General features: G+C 29.9%; 1 protein-coding gene across 2 annotated transcripts; it reads left to right on the top strand.

Moving 5' to 3' along the window:
* The first annotated feature begins 5,668 nt into the window (after positions 1-5,668).
* Positions 5,669-7,858, top strand: LOC111877803 (uncharacterized). 2 transcript variants are annotated; one of them, XM_023874306.3, is made up of 4 exons: positions 5,669-5,973; positions 6,523-6,593; positions 6,686-6,974; positions 7,320-7,858. In XM_023874306.3, exons 2-4 carry the CDS (start codon positions 6,573-6,575, stop codon positions 7,568-7,570), a joined length of 561 nt encoding a protein of 186 aa, XP_023730074.1. In that variant the 5' UTR covers positions 5,669-5,973; positions 6,523-6,572; the 3' UTR covers positions 7,571-7,858. The 2 variants fall into 2 exon arrangements, with proteins under 2 accessions (XP_023730074.1, XP_023730073.1); XM_023874305.3 differs by having other exon boundaries at positions 5,670-5,973; positions 6,550-6,593.
* The last annotated feature ends 2,352 nt before the right edge of the window (positions 7,859-10,210 follow it).

Raw genomic sequence — 10,210 nt, 5'->3', positions numbered from 1 at the left:
AAATTTTGTTTTCTTGAAGGAATCTCTTTTAACTGCAAGATATATATGAGAGGGAAAACATTCAAAGGAGTGGAAGAGTGGAACTAGTATTGTTGGGGTTGTATAAATTCAATGTACTCATCTTTGTTAGTGGCACGTTAGTATTTCTTGAAATGTTTATTTTTATATTAACCAATTATTTTTTAAATTAAAGTTATTACTAATGAATTAACAATGGTAGTTTGCGTTGATGAAGTCTCAAAGGTGGCATTTATGATTATTATATGGGATCGTGATAATGAAGTGAAGAAACAGAAATAGAAATCATGGTCTGATGGTGCCTTTTGATGGTATCACGTCAAGAAGTGATTCTTGAAGAATGGAGAAGTAATTCTTGAAGATTGCAACAATAACATTTTTGGAACTTATTCTTGAAGAATAGAACGTAGATGAATGAAATATGGGATGAAAACTAATTCTTAAATGAAGTTGCATCTAATTCTTAAATGAAGTTGCAGATCGACATTTTTATATCAAAAATATTTCATGTGTTTGTAACTCATTTTTCCATCTTTTATTTTTATGTCCATGTATTCTTTTAGAATCACTCAAAATGTATGTTTGTTTTGTTAATGTGAACATGTTAAATTCTGACAGAATTGTTCACAATTTTCACCTATTCCTATTCTTTATTATGTCTTCATACTCATTATCATTATCAACCATTATGCAAGAATTAAAATTCTAAAAGAATGCACTTTGTTTATATTTTTTTTAGAATGATCATATTATCAAAGAATACAATGTGCTATGTGAAATTCTTATTTATGTTATTTTTTATATGTTTTTTGAAATACTGTGTCAACGTTGCAATCAAATGATTATTATTTTGATGCAAATTATTAATTTTGGAAATATATGCCGGCTCTTTAAGAATGTTACTTTTCAAAAAAAAAATCATTTGAATAAAATCATATTCTATAAGAATGAAATGAAACACATGTTCATCGTAATACAAAATAGACCTGTGTTTTGCTAAAAAAAACTGATACAATTATTTATGTTGATTTTTTTTTAAATAAGATAAATGAGTATTTAATAAAATTATCATCAAATTAGGAGATAAATAAGGGATCTTCTATTTTTAAATATAGGTTAAAAGACTAAAATACTCTTGTAATTAATTAAATGTAATTATAGAATACATGTTGTCCCATGATAATAATGTGTACCTTCGTATTATAATCATTCATTTTTTTTAATCTAATGGTGAAAATATGGGCATACATTCACACAATATTTATAATTCACATTTAATCCTAACCCTATATATATATATATATATATATATATATATATATATATATATATATATATATATATATATATATATATATATATATATATATATATATATACTAGTCGTTACCCGCGCAAAGCGGCGATGATAAATAGTTTCTTTTGGCGAATAATTCTCTTTCGACGATTAGATTCCTTTTCGAAGTGACAACCAGTTTCTTTTTCGTTGTATCGACTAATTTCCTTTTGTTGAATAATTTTATTTCTGTGAATAATTTACTTACGGAAAGTTTCATATCTAAAATAACACAGAATGCATAGACAAATATCACTTACGGTTATCTAGTTTTATTTGCGGTATGTGTCAATTCAAATTACCAAAGTAGATGAGAGTGAACTGGAAGAAGGTTGGACCTCTAGTTGATTGATTTCATGAATACTACCACTTTGAAGGTTATAATTCATATTATTTTTAAGTCGACGTTTATTTTTTTGTGTAACTTGTATCTTAAACTATGCTTCTTTTCATGTATTTCTGATTTCAAACTATGTTGATTTATGTATTGTAAATATTTCCTAAGCTTATGATGGTCTATGTATTGCTAATATTCGCTTGAAGGAATGTTTTGAAGACTATAATTCCTATTATTTCAATTCGATGTTATGGATTTATTGTATGTGGAAAAGACTGAGATGTGATTACATATTTCATTCAACAAGTTATAGAAATACAAAAAATATGTTTAGTTATTTTAGTTAACTTTGATGACTATTTAATAGTTTTTTTAAACACATATGTATTAATTAAATTATGAATATCTATATGAAACAGAAAATAAACTTCGATTCTAAATTAAAAAATAAAAAGATATTAATATTTTAACCACTGGAGGTTTGAACTAAATCTAATTTCCTTTAGTCAAAGATTTTGAACTTGTTTTAACTCGTTTGAAAAAGAAAAAATCGTTTGTTTTTTTAATTATTTGAAGTGTCTATAGTCAAAAGGATAAAACTTTACACAGACAAAGTTAAACACACATACACAATTCCTTGGCATATACACACATACACAAGCACATAGAGGTAAACATCCAACAAACAACGAGAAGGTTAAGACAGATAGAGATAGACCCAGATGGTGTTGAGGGTGGCATTTGGGGTTTCATGGTGCGATTTTAGCGGTTTAGGGCCGAGAAAGAAATAATTTTACATAGGGAGAATTCTGAAGGAGAAACCGTTAATTTTTTTTCTTTTCATTGTTTCTATTTCTTGTTTCTTTATCCTACATTTAAAAAAAAAAAAAAAAAAAAAAAAAAAAAAAAAAAAAACTCGTTAAAATACCGATTCTCGCTATTGTAAATCAAATCAATCAGAAACCAAAATCATGAGAAAGAAGAGGAACGATATGTTACCAGATCAAACACAATCCCACAGAAAAATCGAACCAGACCTTCAAACACAGATTCAGATCAACACACCTGCAATGTTTTTTGGGTTTAATCAAGAATCAGTTCTATACAAAACCCAAAAACCATAACCTACTAAAGAAAACATACCTTGCTTCGATGGACCTCCTTCGAATCTTTGAGGAATCAACATCGGATATAAGGATGAAGTAGCGGCACATAGATCCTTAGATTTTAAGAGAGTGATGGAGATATTAATGAACTGATGGTGGTGATGAAGCAGGGACGCCGACAGTGCTGAAATCCTTAAGTTTCGCTTGTTTTGGATCTATTTTAACGATGTAAACCCTTGTTCACCAAAGTAAAAATGAACCAACAAAAACATGAATTAATCAAATTTTGTTGAAACCCAAATTGTTTTTTTATCTAATCGTGTAAAAGTGCAACCTTTAAAGCAGGGGAAAATTGAAAATTTCAGTGCCGACGAAGACAAGTCATCGACTCTCGAATTAAAACCTTAGATAGATTGAGATATCTTGGGTAGTTTATAGTTTTTATGCTGCTAAAAGAATGTACATATCTTGGGTAGCATCATTAGGCGGAAGGTGATGTGGTTGTGGTTTTAACTTTTAACTGATGATGAAGAAGGAAGGCGGTGCGTTCGATTTTCGAGAGAAAAGATGAGACACAGTGTACGGGTGAGATATTAGTGAATTTTGGAATTCAAAATAAATGCAACTATATTCCCTTGATTTGTGTTTTGAATTGGTCATCAGTAAGCCGACTAAGCCGATTAAAGAGAGAAAAAGTGAAGAAAATAGATAATTATGTAAACAGATAAGCTAGAGAGGTACGGATGTGCATTGGTTTATTGTACTTTAAGCTTAAAGTTTTGGACGTTTTAAATATATTTTTAGAAATAGTAAGGTTTATATAATATATATATATATATATATATATATATATATATATATATATATATCATTGTTGTAAAAATCCCGTCTAGGTCCCGATTAATCTTCGATTAATCCCTAGGCGCTACTCGACCGATTAGAGAACGCCTAGCGATTAATCTATGCATACATAATGAGTGAAACATTATAAAACGATGAGATTTTAATATTTTGAAGAAGTTTTATTTCAATGGAAACTATTTGAGGCATGATTAGTGTTCTATTAATCATATTAACCTATTTTGTTATCATATTAGTGGTATTCACGAACATTGATATGATATTACTCATATTTAATTTTTTAAAATTCAACAAATTAGCTATTAATGGTCCCCGATTAATCCTCGGATAAATCTCCGCCTAGTCGATTAATCTCTTGACCCCAGTCCACCGACTAGCTAACGTCGAACGTTTTTTACAACCTTGATATATATATATATATATATATATATATATATATATATATATATATATATATATATATATATATATATATATATATATATAGACTACACACTTGATAACCTTTTGTCTATAAAAAACAAATAACACTTTACCCTCCTTATAATAAAACAAAGCAAATCATTTTAATCGTTGGGTGGTAAGGCTTTTTCCACTTTGAAGATTTATGAACCTAGGGGATACCATTCACACTCTATATAAACGATGGGATGCTAACTTTGTTTTTGTTTTCAAACCGTTTTATCACTGGTATACCTACGATTGAGTTTTGGACGCGCTTATATGGAATAGTCACTTGGGATGGTTGGAATGCAATGTAAGTTATATACATAGATCAATACGTAGTATAAATCTAGTATCAATACTGACTTTATTATATACATGTGTTGATTGACAGCACATCATGATGTAGATCTCATTGTTAATAGAGTGTAGACCAGGTAGACATTTGTGCTGACAACTTTCAATGTAGATACATATGACGGGAGTAATTTATCCAGCTTGGTCAGAGTGCGATATCTTATATACTTGTGTTTCAATTAAATTACCTAAGTAATAGTCATGTATAAGAAGATTTTATTTGATGATTAGTTAATTCCAACTTTTTGTGCAACTTTACATCCCTATCAATATACCGAATGCCCACTGTTTTTAGGTGTTTTGGATTTCAAGACATTCAAAAATGACTATATACGATAGTCACCTGGTGGACGACCATTTTTCAGAAGATGAATATGGTTTATAGCTATGCAAGTCCGTATCCACAAACTTATAGTGAGTATCAAGTATTAGGGTACCAAATCCACTTATGTAATCTCTTTGAGAGTTTCAAAATCACCATTGAAAAGAGCGCAAACCTACCAATATGCCAGTAAGGGATTCTAAGGTGTTTTCATGTTGGTTCAAAAAGATGTTGATCACGGAGAAATCATTGAGGATAAATGATTCAATTGGAACCTAGACCATGTCATACCGCAAGCGATTGACATAATTTTTTGGGTACCAAGATCAAATAGAGGTTTATTTGAACATTGTAGTATTATTTAAAACATATTTAACTTTATACTCAATCGGAACCTGGGCCATGTCTTCTCCAGATTCCTACTTCGGTATCCCACAATTTGCTCTCGAATGTCATGTTCCTCATATATCAGTCATTTTACAAAAAATTGAAAATGTTGGTTATTTTTTACAAAAAATTTGTTTATATCTGTAAGATTACTCAATTTCTTTATATTGTTTTTTCATTTTGTTTATCTTTATGAATATGTAACAATGGAATCGTATGATTTCGATGTGAAGTTTCTTAAATGAATTAAAATTGAAAGGAATTTCAATTTGATAAACCCTCTATGATGTAAAATTAGAATTATTTAAAATTTCGGTATTAAAAAACTATTTTGAGTTTAAAGGATAAATTTATTTAAATTTTAATTTATTTTAACGGTGACTCTTAAACTTGATAAACTAGATAGAATCTATCTATTTTACTACAAAATTATGTAAATATAGAGTGCACACCAAAATCTTTTGTCTATAAGAAAACAAATCACACTTTACTCTCATTATAATAAAACGAAACAGAAAATTTTAATCGGTGGTGGTAGTGCTTTTGGAACCAAAGAAGCTTTGGGATTGCAAAAAGGAAACCGATGATATTAACAAGAAGGACATATTTCGCACACTTTTTCCACAAGATTCGGTTACACTTGCCCTAAAATTTCCAACGTCCCAAAAACCCTAATCTCTCTAATTATCCCCTAGCCGTTAAATTTTCAAACGATACCTATAAGTTTATATATCTAATTATCTATATAACCGAATGGGAAAGAGAAAACGAAGAGCTGACCGGAACAAGACCCCTCCTTTTCCAGGTATGCCCTTCGTTAATTTCATCTTTATCTTCCATTTCTACACAATTTTGATCATGGGTTTATCTCATTTCTCGTTATCCTTAATGGGTTTTGTTCCATTTCATTTGGGTTAGATTCTTTATGTCTGAATTTGATCGTATTTTGTCGGTTTGTAATGATCAAGTGCTAAAGCCCTGTTTTGGGCAATTAATAAAAAGATTTCATCTATACATAATTACCATAATTTTCGCAGAAATGGAATTGATCTTGATGCTTTAGGTGAGAAACCCATCATGAATCTTGGCTTGAATCATCTATAATCAATCAACATTGTGAACCCTAGGTGTTGGGAGATTAGGGTTTTTGTGTGAGGATAATGTTGTGTTCAATTACATGCAAATTTATACAATTAGTTATCCTAGTTAATCTCTAGATGTCGTTTAAGTTCTAAAAAACATGAAAGATTCCACAAAATCAGTTTGAATGTCATTTTTATGCATAATAACTTGAGCTGATTCGTATTCATCGTTGTTCTTTCTGCATTTACTAAAAAGAAACACCTGTATATAGCTTACCAGATTAAGTCCTGAATTGCAGCATTTTCATCTCACACCTCTCAAATGGAATCATCATTAAAAGAGGTTTTGTTTTCTCCCCTCTCATTTTTTTGCCATTTTTAAGGCTTAGAAAATTCATGGCTTTCTATGCTTCAATAACATTTACTTTTTAACAGAAATCTTCTCATTCGGTTGGCTCTACTGGAGCAAAGTCCACGTCATCATCTCTCATGAATAACAAGGAAAAATCACCGCAAAGCCACCACCAGTCAGCCGCCAATCACCGCCACCACAATGTTAACCGGACATTGTCATCAAAAGTGCCACGTCACTACTACAGTCTCCAACATTCACAACAAAAAGCTGCAAATTGTTCAGGCACGTCAACTTCTCATGGAAAGAATAATGACAAACATTCTTGGAAGTTTGGTCATAGGCCAGAATCAGGATTCGGATATCATGGAGGTGATCCCATTTTCCTTTTTCTTTTTTCTTTTTTTATTTTATGATGGAAATCCTCAAAAGATTCTTGAATTCCCAAATTTAAAAAAGAACATCGAGGCATTTGGTTCGCATAATGTTTTTGGAAGGAATGGAATCTGTCAAAGGAATTAGAACCCAACGGAATTGGAATATGAATGAATCATAATATGTCACGTTGTAAACCACCAAATATGCAATGGAATGGAATCCCAATTCCGATTCCGGTGTTTTCTACCGGAATCCACAAACATTGCCAAATTGTGATGGAATTGGATCGAGTAAGATCAAAATTCTTACAATTTTCTTGTTGTTGGTGTTTTTGTATAGGGAGGAACAATAAGGGATCACGGAGGGTTGACCGAATTAGGTCAAATTCCATGATGATAAGTGCAATTTCCCCAAATGTAAAGAATATGGATTGTGGATTATGTCGACAAAGAATGAGTGATTTTTCAGTTGTGGCAGTTTTAGTTTGTGGTCATTTTTATCATGTGGAATGTTTGGAAACAAGAACTAGTAATGAAGATAGAAGGGACCCACCATGTCCATTGTGTATTCCCTCAGGAGTCAACAATTGAGTTGTTGTTGTAGTAGATAGGCATTAGCCATTGTACTTAGTGCTTACCTCATTGTACCTTGAAAACTAGGAAGCTTGTTGGAAATATAAGAAAGCTTACAAGTGTTTCTTTTATGTCTATGTGAAGTATATATGAAGCATTTTGCATCAGTTGTAGAATTATGAACTTTGAAGTATTGATTGTAGTAGATAGGCATTAGCTGTAGTACTTGGTGCTTACTTGATTGTACCTTGAAAACTACGAAGTTGTTGAGCAATATAAAGGTTTGTAAGTGTTCCTTTTTGTCTATTTGAAGTATATGTAGCATTTTGTATCACTTGTACAATGATTTCATGCATAAAATATTTAAGTTGCTGTCATTAGCTTTTAGTTATCCAACTCATTTGATATTTGAAAATTAAGATATAATTATAAAAAAGAATAAATAGGATTTGATGTCAAGTTTACTTTATATACATAATTGATGATTGGAAATTTTGACTTGTGGCAAGCAAAGATTTGACCTCAAATCTGCTTCTATTTTTAGAAGGATTTAAAAGGCAATCAAACTCCTTCAAGAAACAAATATATGGTCATTAGCCATTATTGTTTAAAAGAATAAAACTCTAAGTTGATTTCATATAGGCCAGGACGAATTAGGGTTTTTCTTGAAGGTAAATAGTATAAAAAACACTAAGTTTAAATCAAAGTTCTAATTTGATACTGAGTTATTTTGTCTCAAATTTGATACTGTGTTTTTCAATTTTTTATAATTCTGACCACTTGACCGGTCAACCCGGTTACCTGCTGACGTGGCATGATGACAAATCAGTTTTTGATGACATGACATCCTGACATGTCAATTGATTTTTTTCCCACAAAATAAACTAAGTTTTCACTTTTCTTTGATTTTGACACTAAATTAATTTTTTTTTTTCAATTTGACACTTTGTTTTCTTGTTCCAAGTCAAAAATCATTTTTTTTTTCTAATTTTGTTCAATGTTTACCATTTTTCATTTGAAACCATATTATTTTTTTTAATTTAAAAACCATATTTGTATAAATACAAGGTTTTTTACATTCAAACCATAATTTTATGTATAAATATGTATTAGTTATAAAAAAAACCGTATTTTATATTAAATACGCAACTTTAAAATGAGTTTGGAGGTTTGTAGGATTGTAGTCGGTCAAGGCCCAAATGTCAAGTTTGCAACCCGTAAAATTTTACATCTCATATCTTATTGGTAATATTATTATGAACATCTTGAATCTCATGGTGTGACTCTCATTAAATCATATATTCTTTAGCTCATTTTTTTTCAAAAATATTTATGAAGGATAAATATCATCACAATTACATCTATTTTAGTATTCTCATTAAATTTTGGTATTTTGTTCTATATTTCTCACCTCTTCTTCAATGCTTCAAACGAACGTTAGATATCAATATATACCTAACTGTGAATAAAAATATATGTAAAATCTACAACAAAAAATAAAATAAATAATATTTCATAAGCAATAAATGATAAAATTTTCTTGATCTTATTCGAAGCTTATGGTTAGGCAAAATTGCAAAAATGGTCTCTGTGGTTTGTCAATTTCTTTGGATAAGGTCCAAAAAAAATTATTAGCAAAAAAGGTTCATATTTGGTGGTTTTGTTATGGTTTTGGTCCCTATCTCATTAAGTTTAACAACATAGTTGTTAGCTTTTTGGCAAATAACAGATTTACCTCTGTGATCATTTCTGCAGTTTTATCTTTTTACCAAACTACAAGGACCAATTATGCAATTTTTCTTTTTCATTTTATTGAATTATTGTATATTAATTCTTTTAATTACTTTTTTTAAAAACTTTTTTCTTATTGTATTATTTTTTATTGGATTATTATATATTAATAAATATTATTTTTAATATATTATATTTATATATTAATAAATATTACTTTTTTATTATTAATTTTTTTTAATTTTTTCTTTGTTGCATTAATTCTTTTTTGTTGGATTATTATATATTAATAAATATTATTTTTAACATATAATATTTATCTCTTAGTAAGTGTTACTTTATTGGATTATTAATTTCATTTAATTAATTATTTTTAATTTTTTTTATTGCATTAATTGTTTTTATTGGATTATTATTTTAAATTTATGATTTTTATTTATGTATTAATAAATATTATTTTTAACATATAATATTTATCTATTCGGCGGTCGGCCGGACGAGTACCGAATAACGAGTTCTACAACCTTGTCACCACCTGTAGTGACTATGTTGGTTTGAAAACCCTCGATCTAACCTTGTCGTCATCGATGTCAGTATTTGTAATGAATGGTCGGGTGGAGGCTATATGTTTTATGAGGTTTATTGCACATTGTGTGGGTAGCCGACTGGTGTAGTTTTCGTCGAGAATGACCGACTGTAGTCGATGATCAATGATTTACAACGAGATGATACGAAGACGTAAGGTTGTAAAAAGCAACGAATGGAGGAGCTGACCGGGAGTGTTTGGATTGGACCTCCTGGTGGTTGTAGCAGAATATCGTCAGCTTAGTGGCAGATATAGATGATTCCGACGGATTGTGATGAGGTTTTCTTAGGTGGCTATTGGCGGCATTGGGTGTAACAAGTTGGTGGGGTTTTCTCCAAATA

This window comes from Lactuca sativa, chromosome 7 (assembly GCF_002870075.4).
Source record: "Lactuca sativa cultivar Salinas chromosome 7, Lsat_Salinas_v11, whole genome shotgun sequence".
NCBI lineage: Eukaryota > Viridiplantae > Streptophyta > Magnoliopsida > Asterales > Asteraceae > Lactuca > Lactuca sativa.
This window is presented reverse-complemented; position numbering and strand designations above follow the sequence as displayed.

Excerpts from the sequence above, each read along its gene's own strand:
- LOC111877803 (XM_023874305.3), top strand. The coding sequence starts at position 5,922 with ATGGGAAAGAGAAAACGAAGAGCTGACCGGAACAAGACCCCTCCTTTT. Across the intron at positions 5,974-6,549 it reads CAAGACCCCTCCTTTTCCAG|CATTTTCATCTCACACCTCT; the intron begins GTATGCCCTTCG and ends CCTGAATTGCAG. Across the intron at positions 6,594-6,685 it reads TGGAATCATCATTAAAAGAG|AAATCTTCTCATTCGGTTGG; the intron begins GTTTTGTTTTCT and ends ACTTTTTAACAG.